Consider the following 23779-nt stretch of genomic DNA (forward strand, 5'->3'; position numbering starts at 1 on the left):
ATCTTAAGCACTGTGATCATTTAGAGTTTGTTTTCTTTTTGTTCTATGTGTACAATTATACAAGCTTCCATTTGTCTTCTCTATTAAAAAAAAAACATTTCTGCTTCTCTTAAGATCAATTTTATTTACATGTTTCTTCCACTTGCCTTTGATGTCCTTTTTGTACTGCTATAATATTAACATTCATCTGAATCATTAATTAGTTAACATTTGTATATGAGTAAAGATTAATGAAAGTATTATGCAGCGATGATGAATAATCTCATGACAAAACATTTTGACAAACTGAACTCCAAAACAGAATTCCCTCTCAAGTCTGAACTTTGCTATTCGAGCTATGAATGGACCTTATATTTTTTAATAACTTTTACTTAGCTGTATAACATTTAGATCTTGAGCTATAAAGGGGGAATAACCCTTGAGGGATTATGGGCATGACATGGCCTAAATTGTGCAGATGTGCCAAATATCAAATTACCTGCTAAATGAGCAGCATGCCTTGTGTTTAGGTAGAAACTTTACCGGTACCTACTAAATGAACAGTGTTTAGGTAGAAACATTGCCTGCTAAATAAACAACTTGCCTTTTTTTTTTTTTTTTGGTGGAAACTCACAAGATTACATTTACGTATTATTTATATTTTATATATATTTCTATTTTGACCTAAATATTTCAATTTATAATAAAGCCACTTCTTCCTTAGCATCCATAGACTGCACTTACTTCATAGTCTCTAGATCCTAGTAAGTTTTTTTTTTTTAAATTAAATGTTTGTCAACAAAAGGATGACATAAAACTAAACATTCTTTACACTAGAGACTGTATGAAGTAGTTAAAAGGTTTGAAGTTTCAACAAAAGTTCATTTTCTTCTCATTTACATTTTCTAAAGATTAATAATAATCCTAGGACGTTATTAACTATTTTTGTGTACTACTGGCTAATGTCACAGCTTCATTTTGTTATGTGTTCACCTTGGCTCAAAAAGGTGATAGCACGAGAAAAACCTCTGAGTAGAAACAGGAAATCAAAGACATTCGAGTCAAGTCAGTTGCTTTTGGCACTCGGTGCAATACACATGTATTGAAGTTGCCATTCGTTTGTACTTGGTGTGAGATACACATATTCTAGAGGACTTATTTGTTTTCTACCCCTATGATGCGGGTGTAATTGTACTTGGTGTGAGATACACATATTCTAGAGGACTTGTTTGTTTTCTACCCCTGTGATGCGGGTGTAATTGTACTTGGTGTGAGATACACATATTCTAGAGAACTTATTTGTTTTCTACCCCTGTGATGCGGGTGTAATTGTAGGCCTACTTGGTGTGAGATACACATATTCTAGAGGACTTATTTGTTTTCTACCCCTATGATGCGGGTGTAATTGTACTTGGTGTGAGATACACATATTCTAGAGGACTTGTTTTCTACCCCTATGATGCGGGTGTAATTGTACTTTGTTATACTGAATTTTACTCATTGTATTTAAGTAACTCGCGTTCTAACTTGGATGCATTTACTATAAAGAATATTGTTATTTTATATCTAACCAGTGATTTATAGCTGGACCCATCCATCCATCCATCCCAGTGGCGCTACAGCCCATGGAGGGCTCTGGCCTGCTTTAGCACATCCTTCCATTCAGATCTCTCCTGGGCCTTTCGTCTCCACGCCCTAACCCCAAGCTGCTTCAGATCTGCTTCCACGTCATCTATCCATCGCATTCGGGGTCTGCCTTTGGGTCGCCTGCCTTTTGGTTTTTGCCTGTATACGATTTTCGCCCCTCTGTTGTCTGACATTCTTTCAAGGTGACCTGCCCAACGTAGTCTGTTCTTTTTTATTTCGTTCACTATTGGTGGGTCTTCATATAATTGATATAACTCATGGTTAGTGCGTGTCCTCCACCCTGTTTCATCCTGTATGGCACCATAGATTTTCCTAAGGATTTTTCTTTCCCAAGTGTTAAGCAAATTTTCTGATGTCTTTGTCAGTGTCCAGGTCTCACTTCCATACATTGCTGCTGGTCTTATTATAGTTTTGTATATTATTTTCTTGGTTTTACTTGAAATCATTTTGCTCTTAAGTAGATGGTGGGTGCTATAAAATGCCCTGTTGCCTGCTGCTATTCTTTCTTTTATTTCTGTTAGTAGGTCATTTTTGAAATTAATAGTACTTCCTAGATATTTGAAAGTTTGGACGTTTTCAAATTCGTGGTCTTTGATTTTGATATTTTGACCCTCTGTTTGATTGTCTCTTGTCATTGTGATGTACTTGGTTTTACTGTCATTGACCTCAAGTCCTGCTGGTCGAGATGCTTCTTCTAGTTGTATGAAGGCTCTAGCGATGTCAGAGGTTTCTTTACCCAATAAGGCAATGTCATCGGCATAAGCAAGGTATTGTAGAGGTTGGCTGTATATCGTCCCTGTTGGTTGTGGACCCATGAAAGCGTATTTTATCGTGTACTACTTCCAGTGAATAAACTTAATTTTGTCTGCTGAGATCTCAAGTCTGTGTAGCATAGTTCTAGTTGTCACGTGTGTAGCGCAACTAGGCACAGCTCAAGAACACACTAACCCAGTAGTGTTTGTTGTTTGTAAAAATGTTTTACATGTTTCGGATGTTCCTTCAGAGTTGAAGATAGTTTACTTCCTAGTCCAAACCTCCCTCAGGACGACGGGGGATAGGAGCGGGCAGGGTTTGAACCCTCGACCGTCGATAAATCCGAACGACAGTCCAGCGCGCAAACCGCACGACCAGGCAGCCATCCTGAGACCACAACACAAACACATGACCTTACAATTGGTAACCAGTATGGACCTGCCTGAACGTTACACATCTGTACTCTATAAGATGCATCTCTCTCCTTTCTTGGGCTATTATTACACATCACTGCGTGCATATATAAGCTAGCTGGGCCTATGAAAGGTTTCTTTTGTTTACTCCTGGTCTTATGAACTAGGATGTTGTACATGATCAAGGCCTGAAGCCACTCAGATCACCAGAAAAAAGAAAGTCGAGAGATATAAATGACAAATTTCCAGTTAGACAAGTTCTAATGGGTGCTAGAACTTGGCTAGAAGTGTTATGAAGCCTTACTTAGGGACTAGGGGGCGCAGTGTTTGGCTTCTGAACCTGGGTTCAAATCTCAGTGAAGACAGGGATTTTAACCACCCAACTCTAATGGTTACCTGACTTAAGTTGGGGAAAGTAAAGGTGGTTGGTCGTTGTGCTGGCCACATGACACCTTTGTTAACCGTCGGCCAAAGAAAAACAGATAACCTAAACATCATCAGCCCTATAGATCGCAAGGTCTGAAAGGGGAACTTTACTTTTTACTTAGGGGCTAGAAGACATGTGCCAGGGACTTTGCCAAGATTTCTACAGCTCCCAATTTTTAAGCTCTTTGCTGCCACACGTACACAGACTTGGAGAGAGCTAGAGAAGACATCCGCTTTGTAACTTTGGTACTTTGTAACTTTGGTACTTTGTAACTTTGGTACGATTGTATTCATTCGGGAAAATGCTAAAAGGTTTCCATCCTATGCAGAGTACTTTTAAAGTCAAGCTTGGTTTGGACCTGTCTCTAGACTAAATGTCATTCACATTTTGATTAAAGATACAACAAGTAATTAAACAAAATATACTTTAAGAGATTTATTTACTTTTTAATATGAGAAAACAACAACCTTAAAATTTGGCTGCTTTAGCCCACAATCAACCAATCCAACGACAGCCATGAATGACACGTTTATAAAGCTAGTCCATACAAATGACAAAGCATGAGCTTAATCTTAATTCACATTTGTCCAAAGTCCCACAGAATAATCTTTGAAGTTTTGGGATATTTTCATTGGATAGATCTTTTCTTTGACGGTATCAATGTGAAGAGAATGTTAGCCACCAAGCCATTAGTTCATAGCTAATAGTTCAATAGTTTTGTTCTCTTTACAAGAATTGAAAATAAACAACAAAAGAGAATTTCTAGGCAGAAAATAATTGAACATCACACCTACATGTATTCACCGAACCAGGCATACTTTACATGTCACAGAAGTATCAAACTTGCATGAATAATCATTGAAAAAAATAAATAACCTTACTTTTGGCATCCAGACCTTGACCTTTTAAAAATATTAAGCAGACAAGAGAACTACTTTCACCACAAACAAGCTCAGTGATACTTCAGGGAATTAAAGAAAATAATGCTCTAGTTGAAATAAGGAATACACAGTAACCTGACACATTTTACAATGAAGAAAAAACAAAAAGAAAGGAATGTGGTAGGGTTAGTAAATAAAACACTTTGTGACATACTTTGAAGTGTTTCCAGTTAGTTCATTACAGCATTCCATTTGAGTAGTTTCCAAACTAAATTTCTTTGAAAGAATAATTCTTGTTCTACATTCACCATACCAAGGACAAGGTTCATTCAAAGACCTGACATTTCAACAACTTCATACAAGAACTTCCAATCTTCTCTCAAATACAGGACATGAGACAATAATCCATTTTTATCTCATTCATAACCATTGTAACCAAATATATAACAAATGAGCAATAAGCAACAAATAAAAAAAAATACTCAGCTTTAAATAAATAAGAAGCCAAGATACAAACAGAATTGTGAATTCCATACATTACAAACTCGTATTGACCTTGGAACTAAAGTAGCTTGCTATTAGTTTACCATGAGTTCACTTTTCAGTGGGTACAACTTCATCATGTCCTGGACTGAAACTTGTAAAAGGTCACACTATGTATATTACAAGACAATCAAATCCTTAAACATCTTCAACTAATGAAAGTGCTGAAATAATGTCAACTAGAAACAAATGCACATACATCACAGGAATATTTTTGTTTCCAATTTAGAATATATTTTTTTCCCCAGACATGGTCATGGGTCAAAACATTTTTTTTTTTAATTCAATTACAACTTGGAGGCCAAGGCACAAAATCAAACTATTTACTCACACACAAATCTATTCAGAGTTTAGAGAACCAAGAAGTATTAACATTAAAATCTACACCTTAACAAATCTTGCTACAGTGAAGTTGTATAGAAGTCTGAAGAATTTCAGTTGAAGCTTGAGTCAGACCATCCATCCTGACAAACTAAAATTCCCACCAAAAATATACATTCAGCAGCTGTGTGGTTTCAACTTCAACTGCTTAGCATTAGGTCAGACAAGAAGAAACCATTGCATATGTTTGAAGCAGGGAAACAAAAATGATCATCCATCTTTGTGTCTCCATATTTGCCTGCATTTTATGCACATCAGATACACTCAACTTCACAGTCACTTCTACATAGGTTACAATGTCAAGTCTAAGTCTAGCACTGTAAATATGGAAAACATCACATCAGCTGACTATACTAGACATATAGTATATAGAATATGACGACTCCACACAGATTATAATTTTCATAGCCCATTGAGAAAAACAATACAAGAAAAACTTTGGTTTCCTTTAAAAAAAATAACAAGCAGGTTATTGTTTGAAAGTGGATGCATGCATTCAATTCAATACATTACTGAAAACAACAATATTTGGTGAATTATTTACATGTAACAAATACAAAATAAAAATAGTGTTATCATAAAATAACAGCCCCAGAAATTCAGGACATAGAAGTATTAGAGACAGCTGTCTGAACATAAAAGAGACACAAAAATAAAATGTGTAGTTCTGATTTGTTGTTATGTGTATTATTATCTCAACATTAACAAAACATAACATTTGTTCTACTGAATAAAATGTCTCTACATTTCTTACACTTAGATTGTGGAGTAGCAAATCAATTGGTCATCAACTGACTTGAAATATCACATTTCGAAATGAGTCAAGCTATAAGCAGCGCTGGTGACACAACAAGGCAACATTTGAGCTTTAATGATGGTGTCCAGGAGGTTCAATTACATAGCAAAAAAAAATAAATACTTTTTTTTTTTTCAAGACAATACTTCCTTTATATAACATAGAGTGATTATTTAGCTCTTGATAACTAATTAATTTTTAGATTAAAAAAAAATGGAACATTTACCTCCCCCCCCCCTTTTCAAGAAAAAAAAATCCTAGTTAAGCTAATTTATAAATCTACTTGACCATTAATATTCTAATGATAGGCCTTTAAATCTACACTTAGAAGATGGAGACCAAACTGTTCCTGAACATTAATGTATTCAACTCTTGAATGAATACAGCCTACAGGTGGAGGTCTTGTAATAATGAATTCAATAACTTAAATGTTTTGATTTGATCCTTCCAGTCCAATAGCTGACACTGTACCTGTACACACAGAACAAATAGATCCTAAGTTTGTAATTTAATCACTTTTAGACAACCAAACTATTTAGAGAAATCTAGTTGACTACATGTGGTGCATAAAGACTAGGGTTGAACACGACAAAACAGAAAGATGAGTCCAAATGGCAGCAGGTTGGCTAGTAGTACATGCAAGAGAGTTATGTTCGAATGAAGGTCTGACCCATACATTTGTACATAGTAACTTCAGTCAATAAATGAACTAGTGATTTTTCAAGGGTTTGACAATTAAGAGAGAACAACTTATCAAGATTTCATTACGTGACATTAAGAATTAGTGCATAAGAGACGACCCATAAAAACGTGATATACAGCTGATAGTTTACCATAAAAACATACACCTAATACTATATAGCTTGTACATATGTGATATTATTTTTGTCGAAATTAACTTTTACATGCAAGAACTCTACATTAGAAATGATCCTGGATATAACGTACACACCAACTTATGTTAATATCATTGTAAACAAAAGTAAGATACAAATCAGATACACAATCAGCAACACTGTGTGTCATATCATAGTTGTTTTGATGAGGAAATTCTTTCTATCATTGCAAAGTTAGATATATAATATAAAACAAAAATGAAGAAATACCTAGTCTTTGCATGTCACACAATAAATACACATATTTCTTTCATTTTCAGGTGTTTTTTTTTTTGTTATAAAACTGAGAATATATACAATTATTTTAGTTTAGACCAGAAATTAAAACATTTAAACAGTTTTGAAAATTAAAAATGGATGAAAGATGGCATTCAATAAAATCAAAGTAACTTTTCACTGCAAGTAACTGACTCATAGGTAGACTACATTTAAAGAATTAAATAGTGCAGACCATAAGCAAGTCTCTCAGTTTGCCATCAATAAATGACCTCGTTATTACAGTGCTTCAAGGTCAACATGTCGGACTTCTGGATGTTTGTTCTGGAAAAAGACATTTTTATTTGAACATTATTTTTAACAATTATAACATTTTTTTTTACAATTAAGAATTTAAAAATTAATTATGTTCAAAATAAAATAAATCAGATTTCAAATAAAGTAGATCAGATTTAATTGTTCATGGTTATGTGCGAAGCATCTTCAGATTCTTCACTAGATCTTTCTAATCAGCAGGCCTATACAAACAATACTGATCAACAGTTGAAGTGCGGGAGGGACCAGAGGGGTGTACATGGTTGGCTGGTGAATGCTCTAAGCACTCTTAGCATAGACTATAGACTAGATCTAGCATGTCTTCAGTAGAAACAATGAGACGAAACAAGCATTTCTTCGCTGCCTGCAGAAAAATAATGCCATCTGAAATGCTGTCTTCAATTACAAGGTCACACAAATGGTTGAAAGGTGATGTACATGTGTCAGCTCATTAACACAGCCAGCCAAACAAGTGATGTACTTGTCAGTCTGGTCAGTTCATTAACACAGGCAGCCAATCAAGTGATGTATATGTCAGTCTGGTCAGTTCATTAACACAGCCAGCCAATCAAGTGATGTATATGTCAGTCTGGTCAGTTCATTAACACAGCCAGCCAATCAAGTGATGTACATGTCAGTCTGGTCAGTTCATTAACACAGCCAGCCAATCAAATGATGTATATGTCAGTCTGGTCAGTTCATTAACACAGCCAGCCAATCAAGTGATGTATATGTCAGTCTGGTCAGTTCATTAACACAGCCAGCCAATCAAGTGATGTACATGTCAGTCTGGTCAGTTCATTAACACAGCCAGCCAATCAAATGATGTACATGTCAGTCTGGTCAGCTCATTAACACAGCCAGCCAATCAAGTGATCAGAATGCCAAGACATGCTGATCCTCCCCTCCCCCCACACTTTTTGCAAGAAATAGGCACATTTGTATTTTTTTAAAATATTGGGTAAAAATTTTAGGAGAATTCAAATTTTTTAGGATATTTTGGGAGTGCTACGAACCCTGATAAGAAAATTGAATGCTTTTAATGCAGAAATTTATATAATTCTTATTGAATTTCATAAAAAATTTACAATTGTAGTAGAAACTAAATGAACACCCCTCTCCCAAACATTGGCCGTTATGCTACATTGACTGTTACATTACACTGGCTGTTACCTTTAAAAGTTTCTCAATCCTATCTACTTCAGCACCCAATGCATCAATGATTTTCTCTCCATGATTCATCATAAAAGTTTCCAGTTCTTCCACAGTCTTCAGATTTTGAGCTTCCTGGGAACAGAAGTAGGGAAAAAAATATCAAGAAACTGTTCACATTTTAGTTGAAATTAGTTAATTTGGCATAACTGTTTCATTTCTTAATGGCAAGTAATTAGTAAATCTTTATCAAATAGTCTTATATTGATATCATTTCATATATTTTATATACTAGACTGTTTTATTTTACCTAATTAACAAATAATTTTTTTTTAAAATCCAATTAAAGAAGTTGTAGATATAAGATTACTCAACACTTTACACAGTGTTATTTAGCTGTAACACTGTCTTAGACATTTGTAATTATGGTCTAAATTAAGACAACAAAATTGCTAAGATTTTTTTTTTCTGAAAAATGACAAGACTAGGTTATTATGAGACAGCATCAATTGAAAATATAAATACAGGGCACACACAAAAAAGAAGACAGCAGGCTAAAGTAGAAGCCACATCAAGCTATTTGATGAGAGAACAACTTCGCACCCCATTTGTTAATAAATTCAGATTACTGAAAGCAAGTCTTGTGTCAAGTATTTGAGTTCATCAGTCTTTGTAGAGAACATCTGATACAGGTGTATTACAGAACAAAACTACATCCATAAACAGATACTACAATAACTGATAAACCCATCACAAGAGAATGAAAATTTTTTCTAGCTATTAAATTTATTTATTTAGGGTGTCTTCATACTTTAGTACTTGTGCACTAGGTAACTTGAATATGTTCCCTAAAATCAATGTAAACCAAAAAAAGACAGTTTCACTCTTAATCACACGTGACCCTACATGAAAATTGTGGTGATATGAAAAACCCATGAGGAAACTAATTGTTGGTATCAAATGTTTTCAAAGTTTCTTTTGTGTATTGTCTCAAAATGTAAGCAGCACGTACACTCAACATGAGCTCCAAGTCTTGCTTGTACAGATAGGCCCTGGTGATTTCTTTACCATCAAAGTCCACCTCTGCCTTGTAGCGGACAACTCCACCCATCTCTGTGGCTTTAATGTCATGCAAAGATCTAAGAAGGACATAAGTAACTCAAGTTATTCAACAATGTTTGAACAATTTTTAAAAAAAAATTTAAGTAGGGAAATATTTCTAGATTGTTTTCTGTATGGTCAAACTTTCTATAGAATCCAACTGAAAAGTGTTAGTTATTTAACAAAAGAAGAAGAAAAGAATTTGTAAAAAAGTCTATAGATCTAACTCCCCTGTATTCAGTCACGTACCTGATCATTCTATCTCTCTCCAACAATTGACTAATTTCTTGTCTCTCTGACTCTGGGATAGACCTATAGATAGAAGAGTATAACACAAAATGTACCAAGTAAACATTTCAATGAGCAAGAGAAGAGACAATGTGAAAGTAAGATTTTAAACAAAGACAGAAGACTTACTGAGTACATTTATTTGTTTCTTGTCTAATTGGATTCAAATTTTTAATATAAGTTAATATTTAACAATTTAATTTTTATTTTACATTCCTTAAATAGCTAATTTTCAAAAGATTCAGATTTCAAGATTCCAAAAGGAATGCAGAAGCTTTGCTTAGCTAAGTAAGCCTTGAGATGTGCCTGATTTTTCTCAATATTTAAAGCAGATTTCTTTGGTTCTAGAGAGAATCACTTAGCCATTCAGTCACTAAATACAAACATTAAGACAAACAAATAGAAAAAATCCTTTTTATTAAAAAAAAAAAAAGCTTATCAAATGGGAAGAACTCTACATATACAACTATATCTTTCAAGAATATAGAAATTATTTCTCTTTTTTAACATCAAATAAAATAATTAATTACCAATAGCTAATAGGTTAATTTTTTTATTCAGTCATGTTTTGTAAGGTAGAATAAATATTTTGTTGACAGTTTCAACTTGATCCTAGAATGGATGTGGGAGAAATAACATGTAGAATTATTTAAGGGATAAAACCTGACATACTTAGCCCTATCTGTGAATACTGAAGGATAAATATCACTTGTTATAAAAAAAATAATTAATAACCAGTAATTAATTGACTAGTTGTTTAATTTTTTTTTATTAATTCATGTATTGTTTGCCCCAATCAATAATTGTGCAAAGTTTCAACTTGATACAAGAGTGTGGGAGAAATAATGTGTTCAAACTTTTTAACAGACAGATAGATTGAGTTGATATAAGCTTAGTAAAAAACATCTTTATTATTTTGTTATCAAATAAATTTGTTACACAAATAATCAAACAGTATGGGAAAAAAAAGGCAGCAGCTCAACTCACCTCCCCACCAGCTGGTGCGTGTTCTGGTGGACAATGAAAGCAGCTACTGATCCCAGCAAGGTTCCTATCAGAGCTGACCCCATGGCATCAGCAAAGGGAGAGCCAGTCACAGCCGTGATACCGATACACACCCCAGCTATGCCAACACCTAAAACAGCTGCTAAGTCTTCAAGAAGTACCACATTGACATTGGGGTCAATTCCTCGCATCACTGACAAAAAGAGAAACATCATGCTCAAAGTAGTGGCTAGGGCTCACAACTAAATAAGGAAAGATTATGTTTATACTTGTTGTTGTTAGTGAAAACATCATACAGAATAAATTCCATAGATTCAAACTCAAATGACTAAGATGTGTCATTGGAATACTTCTGTCCAGACCAATTTCTACAGGAGATACAATGTTGATGTAAATAGAAATAATTTAATATATGTGTTAAAAATCAACTATTAAATTAGCTACCTAATTATTTACAAGCATAAATTAAACAAAATTGTTGGTAATGTTCTCCTTTTTAAATCTCATTTCTGCTCTTTGTTTCAATCTGCTCTTTGTTTCAATGTTTTATTTCTCTCAACTAACCCTCATGTTGCCTTGATATTTTCAAGTCTAATATACAAACACTAATGTGTCTACTGCTTCTAGTTTCATCATTATTTCTAAACTAATGGCTTTGTAAGCCATAACCAAAATAGTATCAGCTGTGAGCCACTATTCTAATGATTTAAACATATGGATCTGTATTCTGTATCTTACAAGATGTCTTGACTTAGTACCGCTGCTTGCTGTGTACTGAATATTTATTTGCAAATAAATGTACTCACAATAATCTTTGAATCCAATCTCCAAAGCTTTGGCACTTTTCCTGACTTGGTTGATGGCAATAATGAGAGACGCTGCGACAATAAAGTAACAGTTTATGTTTCAATTATTCTTTCTACTAGTTAGATGTTAGTTGAGAATTAGCTGAATGAAATAAAATAAAGTCTAGAACCACCATTGTTACTTACCCCCTTCAGAAATCAGAGAACCAAACAATGTTGCTAAGCACTGAAATAAAACAGAAAGTGTGAATCCTGGTGAAGTATTACAATTGTAAAGGAACAGTGAAAACATCTGTCATTAATTTCATTCAAATGTAAACTAGACAAAATTTGTAAACCAATTTTGTTTCAGATATTTTTTTATGGTAGTAATCATTTGTGTGTGAAAAGATCTGTAAAGATACCCAGCTGCAGGCCTGCTCCCAGAAATATTTGGGTACCTGGGACCCTCTGCCTTCCCCCACAAGTCAAAATCCTTCAATATATATGTTGCATAAAAAAAAAAGCATGAAGGAGCCCCCTCCTTCTGCTGGGGCCCTAGTCTTAAGTCCCATTTCCCCTAGCTGGCTTCTTTAAACCTTCATTACCATAATACTCAGCTTGCTTATTTTTCATAAGATTAGAATTTTGAGCTCTTATTCCACCTCTCAAATTATTACTCACATAGGCTTTGATGATGATGATATAGAATCAAATTTTAAATTTTTTAGTTTTAGACTATCCCTCTGATACCCCTTGATCTTTTTTTTTTGTTGTTTCTATGCTTATGTTTAAAGTGATATTTATGTGATCCCTTTTTTTTTTCCAGATTTACATTTTAAAAAAAAATATGAAAATCACTAACCCATGTAAGATTTCCTAGTTCTAATGGATTAATAAAGCCTTGAAAGCTGTGATAGTAAGATAGTCCTGTGCCAAAGAAAAAAATTCCAACTCCACTAATGAGTGATGAAATGTGACGCAAGTTGCGATATCCATAACTGGAAGAAAAAAAGTTTAGTTCAGAATTGAAACATTTGTTTCTTTTGGATTCTAATCTAGTAGGAGACAAAGTGCTTGGAGAAAATAATCTTTTTTCCCCCACAATCATTCACATGTCAATGAGATCAAAATATGTAATCTAGAACAAAAAAAATAGAAGTATAAAACAAAACCTTCACAACTTTATAATAAAAATACACAAAAAAAAAAAAGAAAGCAAAAACTGTATGATGGACATTAATTTTTTTTGCTACTGTAAATAAACAATAACAGATTTACACATAACTGATTTGTCAGATCAAACATTTTCTTACGGATGATCTGTGTCAGGTTTCTTGTGTGAATGATACAGCCCAAAGCCTAAAATAATCTGACAAAAGTAGAGAAATGAATTTATTTCTGTTAACATCATTTCATATTTCACAAGAATATTTCACTTATAACTTAATTTTAAACAAGCTAACATCTCACTAAAAACAATAATTTGAAACAGCAGCTTGTTGAATAATGCTTAGATTGATCATAGAAAGAGGAATATTTGTTGTTACGCATTATTCTTTTAGGAGAACTAAAAACCCTAAAATTGGGAAAAAAAAGTTTAATCTGAGGTTTCTGGAAGATTGTAATTGTTAAAAACTGCATATCCTGTTTGCCTAAGATAATGCTTTCCACCTTGTGACATTTCAAAGATCTCCAAACAAGAAAGAAGCATTAATAATGGTGAGTGCTGTGATAATCAGTTTTTTAAACATTTCAAGCTTTAACAAAAACTATTTAATCTTTCTAATGACTAAAAACAAACAAACCCAATACTTAATGAAAACTGTTATGGTAATGCTTACCAAGCTTAATAACATTCAGAAACATTCAAAGAATAAAAGCTTACCTGGTTCATAGTGTCAGCACATGAATGAACAAACTCTGAAAACATGCTGTGTGAGCCAGTGTACAACCAGGCAATCAGTTTAAACAATGTATTTGCACCATTCCTAAAAAAGTCAATACACAAAAGTCAATATACAATGCATATTTTCTAACCATTAGAAAGTTCTTAAGATTAACTTAATACATAGACAGCATTGATTTTTAAACAATACTTGACATAGACAGTATTGAGGTCACCATATTGGCTGAAACTGAGCTTGAACAAATGATGCAGTTAAAAATAGAAAACAAGACTCACACAAAGACTGCGGATAAGATAACTCTTGCTGATCCTGATTTCCAGAATGTAGGTTCCTGAAGAGAAAAATAGGTTGCAATATTAGGTGAACATATAAAATTGGAGAATTATTTGTTTTCACTTTCTCTATAAACACCATCATCATTAACAGCCGATCCACATCATTACCAACTGATCCACATCATTACCAGCTGATCCACATCATTACCAGCTGATCCACATCATTACCAGCTGATCCACATCATTACCAGCTGATCAACATCTTTACCAGCTGATCCACATCATTACCAATCCACATCATTACCAGCTGATCCACATTATTACCAACTGATCAACATCACTACCAACTGATCCACATCATTACAAACTGATCAACATCATTGCCAACATACTTGTACAATTTTCGGTAATTTTTCATTTGTACAAAGCTTATATCAACTCACTCTGTCTGTCCGGTAAAAAATGTGTACACATTTTTCCCACACCCAATCTTGGATTAAGCTGAAATTTTGAACAATTATTTCTTTTACCTAACAACACAAGAATCAATAAAAAAAAATTAACCAATTAGTAAATTAACTATTGGTAATAAATTATTTTGTTTGGTATCTTGAATAAGGAAAAGAAATTGTACTTGACTGAAGTGGTGGTTTAAGCTGAATTAGTCCCCTTTATAGGTCATTGTCTGAGTCTTAGTGAACACAAAATAAAACAAGACTTTAGAAACAATAGATATATTGCTATTGTAATAGCAATATATATATACTGGCACAAAGACTTAGACTACATAGACTAATTAAAAAAGCATCGTACATCACTCGAACACATCTACCATCTCTTGAAGAGCTTTTTCATGAAAGATGCCTTTCCAAAACACTCACTATTCTTAAAGATAACCTGCACCCATTATACCACTGTTACATCAGATCTGAACAAAGTGGTCGTCTCCTTTGCATTAGGACTAAAACAGAAAGATTTAAAAACTCCTTCATCCCACTTTCGGTCAGAGTGTTACAAGATCATCTGTCATCATCAAGAAGTACATAGAAGTCTAATTTATAAAGTGCTGGTTGTGAGTGAGTATGTGTTTCATGTGTGAATGTTGTTAGTATTTGCATCTATATTGTTATTGTACAGTAGTTACGCTGAGGTGGTCAATTGTAGTCAAAACTGAATTTCCATTTGATTGGATCAATCAAAATTATCTTATCTTATATTGCAGTAATAAAACTGTTCCCCCTCATCCCCCTCCCCCCCCCCCCCCCACCAAAAAAAAAGAGTGTAAAAGGATAGAATTCAATTTCCTTGAAGTCCTAACAACGGAAAATATTAACATTGACTTGGTTGGAAAACAAAAAATGTGTTTCCTAGTGAATAGAAGAAAAAGTTGCAGCAAGTTTTTGAAGTTTTGGAGATATGGGTAGAAAACTGTGACAATCTTATGTGCAGATAATTTCCCCATTAAAAGTGTAATTGTTTTCTATTGAATCTTACTGATTGATCCACTGGTGGACTGGATCCATCCATACTTGTATTAGCAGTGAGTTCCTCTGAGTTACTGGATGAATGCATCTCTCCTAGCAACCTCCTCAAGTCAGTGATGTCATCTAGATGGGTCAAACCAAATAGCAGTTTATAAATACAAAAATGTGTATTTTAAAAATTGAAACATCAACTTTTTGTTATTTTGAACTGGGAACTCTTTCTCTAACAGACAACTCAAACAGTTACAAAATAAACTTTAGAAAGAAAGAAAAAATGTCAACACAAAACCACTAGCTAAAAAAACAAATCAAACATATTTTGTTAACTAGTGTAAGCTGGCTCATAAAAAAAAAATTTGTTAAAATAGTAACATTCTGTAATACTAAAGATAAATGAAAGAAAACAAAGTTGCACTATTAAGCAAGAAACTCAAATGGAAAATGTATTTAGCAAACAGACTAAGTAAATGTAACATTTGTAAGTGTAGTTTGAATGAAGTCCTAAATACATTTTGCACTTGTAAATGAAATGTATTATTATAAAGGAAACAATAACCCATTTAGATTCTAACAGTGAAAATCCAAACTCCCATTGACAGCTGGTCAGAAATGTTGGAATGAAATAATAAATGAAGAGATGCTGGGAGAAAAAAATAGCACTTGACCTTGAACAATAAATAACTTATTTTAGTACATCCCCTATCTTATTCTTGAAAATAAACATTTCAAATCAAGCACTTTTGGCCGTACTTTTTTTTAACATGACTTTGAATGTGTAGATTTAAAAGAAAGAAAAATATGTGTGCCAGTCTACATTGGATGAAAATAATGACATAATCCAAATAATTGCTGTTAAAAAACTTAAAAATAATAATTCAATCATTTTTCCTCTGATGCATTGGTCATTATGAAAAAAATGTTCAATGGCAATGTACTATAACATGTATTCTGCTTTAGCAAATGTTCAATGGCAATGTATTATAACATGTATTCTGCTTTAGCAAATGTTCAATGGCAATGTATTATAACATGTATTCTACTTTAGCAAATGTTCAATGGCAATGTATTATAACATGTATTCTACTTTAGCAAATGTTCAATGGCAATGTATTATAACATGTATTCTACTTTAGCAAATGTTCAATGGCAATGTATTATAACATGTATTCTACTTTAGCAAATGTTCAATGGCAATGTATTATAACATGTATTCTACTTTAGCAAATGTTCAATGGCAATGTATTATAACATGTATTCTACTTTAGCAAATGTTCAATGGCAATGTATTATAACATGTATTCTACTTTAGCAAATGTTCAATGGCAATGTATTATAACATGTATTCTACTTTAGCAAATGTTCAATGGCAATGTATTATAACATGTATTCTACTTTAGCAAATGTTCAATGGCAATGTATTATAACATGTATTCTACTTTAGCAAATGTTCAATGGCAATGTATTATAACATGTATTCTACTTTAGCAAATGTTCAATGGCAATGTATTATAACATGTATTCTACTTTAGCAGAATGAAGAGTCTAATTATTGTGTGGCAAAAACTTTGCAGTTTTCTGGCAGCATGTGTGAAAAACTGAAACCGCTTGGTCAACTGTCTCGAGCTGAGTTGTATTTGCTGAACACCAAAGAACAGCACAGAAACCTTCTCCCAGACATCCTCTACCCCCCACAGATCCACAAAAGAGATTGGACCATAGTGCACTGAGCATGCTATAAGCAAGAAAGATACATGCACTATAGAAAAGCAGTTAATAATAATTATAAGAATGAAACACTTACAAAATTTGAGATCATGGACATTTCTTAGTTTGGCTTTCTCTTTATTCAGTTTATCAAAATCTCCCCATTTCTTTAAGGCTCTGAAACACAAGGGAAAAAGAACAAAATCAGGCTTAAAATTCTGTTCTACAAAATATTCTAACAGTGAAAAATGTAACTTTTTAAAATATCATGATATATAAATATATATATTTTTTTACTTTATGCTCTATCAGGTCTATAAATTGTACAAATACATAAACAAGAATGTTTCAAAAGTCCAAAGAAGAGAAGCCAGCAGGGACTTACACTTCCTCCACATCCGTTCTGAGATAGAGTGTTATCCTTGTCCCACTTTCATAAGGACTTCTTCTGGTGTATTTTGGCAGGTCTGTCAAATCACTAACATAGATAAAAACACATTAATTCAGTGCAGGTAGGATTCATGGAATAGAAGAAAATAAGGAACTGAATAGATTGTGTACAAATTAATTGCTATGCTCACACTTTACTTATGAGATTCATTCTGTTTTCATTGACTGCAGGATTTTGAAGGAAAGTTGTGTTTTTATTTCATGTTACATATAACTTTCTATTCTATTTTTTTTTTTCAAGATGTTTCAACATTGTCACTGAAGTAGTTAACATCCTTTTACATACAAAATATTCAATACAGGGATTGATTGTACATCAATTTAACAACATTGAGGAATCACTGTGTTCTTTCAACTTTTGGCACAACCAAGATAATTGCTTAAGTTCTCAATGATAATTTTGATATGCTACAGTTTGGTTACAGACCTGGGTCGCAGGAGATACTCCATCATTGCTCTGCTTGGTAAAATGTAGATGTTTCCTGTGTAACTGTAGTCAATTGGGTTGGGTTTTCGCATTCGAGGAATCACTGACCAAAATAATAAAAAGGAATGTTAAATATATTTGAAGGATTTCATGTTTTAGCACAAAATACATTGTTTGGGAAGTACATGTAATAACTATAATTAGTACAAGAACATTAAGGAATTAAAAACACATAATCTGTACATTTTATGAGTGTTTAGGCAATAGTAATTAACAAGAACACAAAAGCCAAATTATATAAACTGATGCATAAACTTAGTTATATTAAATTAAATAAAGTAACCTCTATCTTATCTTATTAATTACAAAACACTACTTCTAAAAAGAGAATTACATGCATGATAATCAGTAACCTAAACACTGCTAAGTCATGAGTTCTTGTATGAAATTATCCTAGCATATGGAATAGGAAATGTACCTCTATCTTTGTATTTTATTAGGCTTTATTTTGTATTTCTAAATCATGGTCAGTGTTTTATGTATTATTACTATTTAGTCTTCTGTCTTGAAGTATCTCTAAAATTAGTGATTTTGCTAATTGGGCTACTCTAATCAATTATGAACATTTGTTTGTTATAAATGTCATTGCTCTGTTTTGCAGGTGTTCTAGTTTCATTATGTTTTCTTGAGTTCATGCTCCCAAACACTGGATGCATATTCTAATATTGACAGAAACAAGGTTAAATAACGTATTAGTTTTTTTTTTGGTTGATGTTTGATTTGTAAACATTTCTTTTAATAAAGCCTAATGTTTTGATTTTTTAATATTTTCGTCAATCTGGTGATTCTATGATAATAAGCAGAGGGCTATTTTTGCATATAATGATGGGTCGACATCGATAGATTCTGGAAGAGCAGGCTATGGAGCCTACATTGACTTTCTTGGCTCTTACTCAGTAAAAATCTTTGGACTATGTGGTGTTGTTTGCAGTTTTGATGCAGAGACCATGGCAGTCTGTGAAGCCTTAAAAGTCATTGACTCTCAACTCGGCGAGGGACATTTGAGGGCAACACAGATTGTTGTGGTCACTGACTCAAAACCTGTACTAAATGGGTTAGGTATTTTTAGTTTTTAGTCTGTGTAACTGGTTTAGCCTGAATAAAGCAAGTAGTTTTTCTATGTGGAAAGACATGCTCCAATTAGATTCCCATTTCTAAATGGGTTAGGTATTTTTAGTTTTTAGTCTGTGTAACTGGTTTAGCCTGAATAAAGCAAGTAGTTTTTCTATGTGGAAAGACATGCTCCAATTAAATTCCCATTTCTGCTTACAATTCTAATTCTCTATATAAAATTTCAATATCTTTCAGTTGTTTTCATTGTTCAACATATTCTGCAATCATCTGCAAATAATCTAATTTTTGATACCTCTGTCAAATAGTTGTATTGACAGACTTTTTAACTAATACATCTTGAAATTGTATTTCTGCACAATTAGAACTCAGCAATTGTTATAAATAAGAGATTTTGTTTACCAGATAAAACTTTATTTTTCTTTCTATCTTCTGTTGATGTAGTCTCAGCATTGTCAGTTACACTAGTCCCGGCCTCTGGCAAATTATCCATGATTTGCTGACTTTGATTTAAAGGTGAAGCCTGAGGCTGTGCTGGGCTGCCAACAACTTTTGTGGCAATGTTTGTGCTTCCTTCTGGTGGTTTTTCAGATGGATTTAATCTGCTAGTGCTACTAAAGAAATGCCTTTTAAGATGCTTGCATCCACCTATTAAACTTTGATGTGTGAAATCTTTAGAACTGATTCTATTGGACTTAGAATTACTCTGATTTGATATTGAACACATTTGTCTTGATTTCACCAGAATTACTTGATCTTGTAGTTTGCAATCTGTAAATACACAATGAACATTTTTTTAAAAATTCTTTATAATAAATTTATCACTTTCACTAGCTATCTTTATTTTAACAATATTTAGTGGTGTTGTTATGTTCTAAGATTTAAATTGTGATGACCAAAAAAAAAAAAAGAGCATAAAGATGCAACATGACAAGAAAGAGATGGGAAGACTTAAAAAGATCAAGGATGTAGCAAAATGGTGTGAAGAATGACATATTTGGAAATGTTTTGATAAGAATGCCAAATATGATGATGATTTTTATTGAACAGAAGACTTAAAAAAAATAACATACCCTGGCATAACAAAACTGGCAGAACATTTGATACCCTCATGTTGGTCAGAGATTTGATACAAGCTCGCATTTCTGCATAGGATTTCAAGCTTGTTTTAAACATTTTAATTTTATTATACACGGCTAGCTGAAAAAAGAAATATCAGAATACTTCAGAATAAAATAGTTATTTTGCAAAACATAATATGTTATATTACAGTGCTATGAAATGTACACAACAAATGAATAAAGTTGTAGAGCTGTGTCACATATTTAGTTTTTAAATAATTGATAGGCAGTTATGCTCTGATAACATTTAGTTAACTATAGATTTAAGACAAGATAAACAATATTATGCATACTATTTTGATTCAACCTTTAACAAATACCAGGAGAAAAAAATATAGTGTTGACCTTTGAGAGAGTAATGTGAAATTTTAGTAAAGATAATATTTGAGTCAGCTCATAGATTCTTTAATGGGCATTGAGTTTTCACCCATGGTTCAAAATCACAGTCTACACCATGTTTCAGACTTAAGACCCCATGGTTCAAAATCAAAGTCTTTACAATGTTTCAGACTCGTGACCCAGTGGTTGGAAGCCACCCTCTTTAGCATTCGACCACCACACATCATTTATAAAAGATTTTATGATAATATTTAAAAAACAACAACAACAACAATGAAACAATAAATATTTGTAAACATACTTTCAATTAAAGGATAAAAAGATTTGATTAGAAATGTTCAAGAGACTATCACTGCACGTCACAGGGACTCCACTCAAATGTCACTAAAGAATATTTATCTTTTATTAAAGACATTGTTTTGAGTCTAAGTTGTCAATTGAATCATCCTGAAAGGTATTATTTTAGCATGAATGAAAAAAAAAGGAAAAAGTAAATCTAAACTAGATCTAAACACTATAATATTTATAATTAAAAATGAAAACGACTAGGCCTACATTTCACAGTGAGTCACCAACACAAATATTCAGCATTGCTATACTATTTGTGCAGTTACAACTAATCTACCTGTTAAAATAATCAAGAATTCTAGATCTATAATTAATAGGGTGTAATTAAGAATTGAAAATAAAAATAATAGTATTTTAGAACAATTAAACAGCTCTAATTAGCACTAGAATATATCTAGATTTCTAGACTATATAGATGATAAGTATCTATCCTCCAAAGCTGTATTCTCTCCATCTAGACTAGAGTCTCTAGAGAAGAAGACACTGGCCCTAAAAACTATACGGAAAGCTGACTGATCTGGAAACTACTGAGCAGTTCATCTCAAATGTTGGTCTACTTTAAAAAAAAAAAAAATTCATTCAGTGGTAATAATTAGATCTATATTTAGATTATTAATTTGAGATCTTTTGACTACTGTTGTACATATTGTTATATATTCTATAATCTAATCTGGATCTAGATTTAAATAATATTATATACATCAGATCTAGAACCGGCTCAAGTGTGAACAGTATAATATTTACTATTACCCTAGTAACTACTAAACTATTCTGCTAGAGTTAGACTAGATCGAAAGTAAAGCTGCCACATCAAACAAGTTAAGCTGAATTGTGGCACCGCATTGGCTAGACCTAGAAAAAAAAAAGAAAATATCTATAAACTTGGCCTTCATTGGTCTATAAAATTAGATATGTTGCTAATTTTCAGCATGCATAGTTAAAATAAAATCTGATGTCAGGGGTGGGCTACATATGTTAAAGTGTATACCTCATCAGGCAATTTTTTTCATTAACAATGATACCAAACACATAGTAAAATTGCTTTAATCATCTGATTCTTTCATTTCAGGTATTTTCTGGTCAAGCAAGAGGTGAACTACCATGTGCAAATGAAAAGACTAATTGTTATACACATGTCAAAGTGATAGTTCAAAATTTAGGCATTGTCAATGCTATAAATTAGTATAAATAGTTTTTTGCAATGGCAGGGGAGAGCATACTTAATATTGTTTTGGGGGGAAAGGGAAGTAATTATTTTTTTAAAAATGATTAATACAAAAAATGGGTAATTTGTCAAAATAATGTTTAATAAGCATATATTTATAGATAGCTGTGTGTTTTGTTGTCTTTTAGATACTAAAAAATGTACTGATTATGTTTATTTTTTGCTTTGAACATTAAACAAAACATTGCATAACAATACGTGAACACTCAAAAAAAAATTTTTGTTTGATATTGAAGCATTTTCTAAAATAGTATAACTTATCGAACACTCCCTATGACTCTGAATAAGTTTAATGGAAAGCAAGGGAAGTGTAATATACATGTTCTCCTTTCAATCCAGAAGCCAAGCGTATATTTTACATAGGTCTTGCTTGGCACCATAGAGCTAACTAGGGGAGAAATCCGATCGAGGAAATATACGCTTGGCGATACCCACCCTACACCTCTTTGACCTCATAATTTAATTTTAACTAAGCCTAGTGATAAATTAAATCAGATCTATTTTATTAGACAAAAGGACGACGAATTCAGAGATACTATCAGTTTTTTTCATAGGTCAGTCTGTTACACGGCCATTACAGTGCTATAAAAATCAAAATGTGAAAATTGCTGCCAGCTGGCTTAATGCGATCGAACTTCACACTTTACTCTAGACATTAGATTCATTAGATGATGATTAGATCATTAGTCTTAATCTAATCATTAGATTTAGATTATCATTACTCAAATTACTGCACAGCCATTAGGCATTACTTGAGTAATTAGAATGTCTAGAAAATTAGATCTAGTCTAAGATAGGTCATGAATACTCTCAAATCTCATACTACTCATAGATTTAGATGATTAGATCTAGTCAATCTAGTAGACATATATCTATAATCTATACACTAATAAATAATGACAAATGAGTGACAATGAGTCTAATGACTAAAGTAAATCAGACTAGTCTAATCATTATTATTTTTTATATTTTATCATATAAAATAATAATAATAAATTATTAAATATAACTAATTTTATTTTAATTTAACTCAACTGTTACATTAAAATTAAATGAAACTCATTGAAACTAATCATTATAAATAATAATCATAGATTCATTATAGTATAGTCAATAATAGTCACATAATAGTGTAGTAATACTTAGATCTATACTGTATTAATGTATAGACTCTAGTTAACTAGTAACTAGTATAGTCTCATTAGTCTCAATAGTCCATACTGAGATAGATCTACTCTGACTCAGTGACTCTGTCCATAGATGATATTTCATTGATAGATTGATAAATGATAGTGAATAGTGACAAGTGAATAGAATAATTATAAGAAGATCATGGTATCTAGGCCTAGATTTAGATCTATATTATTCTATATTGACTATATTATATATAGTCTAGTCTAGATCTGTTTTCAAATGTATTGTTATTGTGTAAAGTGTAAAAGTAAATAGTCAAAACAGAAAGCAGTGATCTAAAATTAAAAATATAGTCTAGTCTTATGTTATTGATTACTTTAACTTCACATTCAGATAAGAGAACAAAGTAAATGATAACTTTCAAGTAAGACTACCGGTACCTTCCATCTCATTATTCCATTACTTCTTGAATAGAACGTTCTCAAACCATTTTTCTTTCATCCATTCTAGAATAGATAGATTAGATCTAATTAAAAAAAAAACACCTATTTTTTATTCTAAATGTGGAGGGATTCTCTATACATCTAGAATTTAACTAATGAACCGCTGATGATCTAAAAATAACCCCAATAGTCTCAATAGATTAAGATTCT

The 23779-nt window shown here is 32.5% G+C and overlaps 1 protein-coding gene across 4 annotated transcripts; it reads right to left on the reverse strand.

The window, feature by feature from the left end:
• Window positions 1-3639: 3639 nt before the first annotated feature.
• LOC106063459 (proton-coupled zinc antiporter SLC30A9, mitochondrial-like) lies at window positions 3640-23777 on the reverse strand. Of its 4 annotated transcripts, none has more exons than XM_013221827.2 (19): window positions 23567-23777; window positions 20721-20866; window positions 20033-20159; window positions 19362-19730; window positions 17829-17931; window positions 17337-17429; window positions 17049-17128; window positions 15258-15370; window positions 13764-13819; window positions 13467-13569; window positions 12895-12950; window positions 12444-12579; window positions 11786-11825; window positions 11600-11671; window positions 10776-10986; window positions 9750-9812; window positions 9412-9538; window positions 8421-8534; window positions 3640-7256 (listed from the first exon to the last, which is right to left on the reverse strand). In XM_013221827.2, the coding sequence occupies exons 3-19, from the start codon at window positions 20133-20135 to the stop codon at window positions 7212-7214; spliced, it is 1884 nt and encodes a 627-aa protein (XP_013077281.2). In that variant the 5' UTR covers window positions 20136-20159; window positions 20721-20866; window positions 23567-23777; the 3' UTR covers window positions 3640-7211. The 4 variants fall into 4 exon arrangements, with proteins under 4 accessions (XP_013077281.2, XP_055893962.1, XP_013077283.2 ...); XM_056037987.1 differs by lacking the exon at window positions 23567-23777 and adding an exon at window positions 23135-23490; XM_013221829.2 differs by lacking the exon at window positions 23567-23777 and adding an exon at window positions 21518-22852.
• Between the last annotated feature and the right edge of the window lie 2 nt (window positions 23778-23779).

Source organism: Biomphalaria glabrata, chromosome 8 (assembly GCF_947242115.1).
Source record: "Biomphalaria glabrata chromosome 8, xgBioGlab47.1, whole genome shotgun sequence".
NCBI classification, from domain to species: domain Eukaryota; kingdom Metazoa; phylum Mollusca; class Gastropoda; family Planorbidae; genus Biomphalaria; species Biomphalaria glabrata.

What these genes read in the sequence shown, in the direction of transcription:
- LOC106063459 (XM_013221827.2), bottom strand. Translation starts at nt 20,135, where the DNA reads ATGTTTAAAACAAGCTTGAAATCCTATGCAGAAATGCGAGCTTGTATC. An exon ending in GCCAGTTTTGTTATGCCAGG is followed by an intron (nt 19,731 to 20,032) that starts GTATGTTATTTT and finishes GTGTATTTACAG; the next exon opens with ATTGCAAACTACAAGATCAA. An exon ending in GATTGGATTCAAAGATTATT is followed by an intron (nt 10,987 to 11,599) that starts GTGAGTACATTT and finishes TCTTTTTGTCAG; the next exon opens with TGATGCGAGGAATTGACCCC.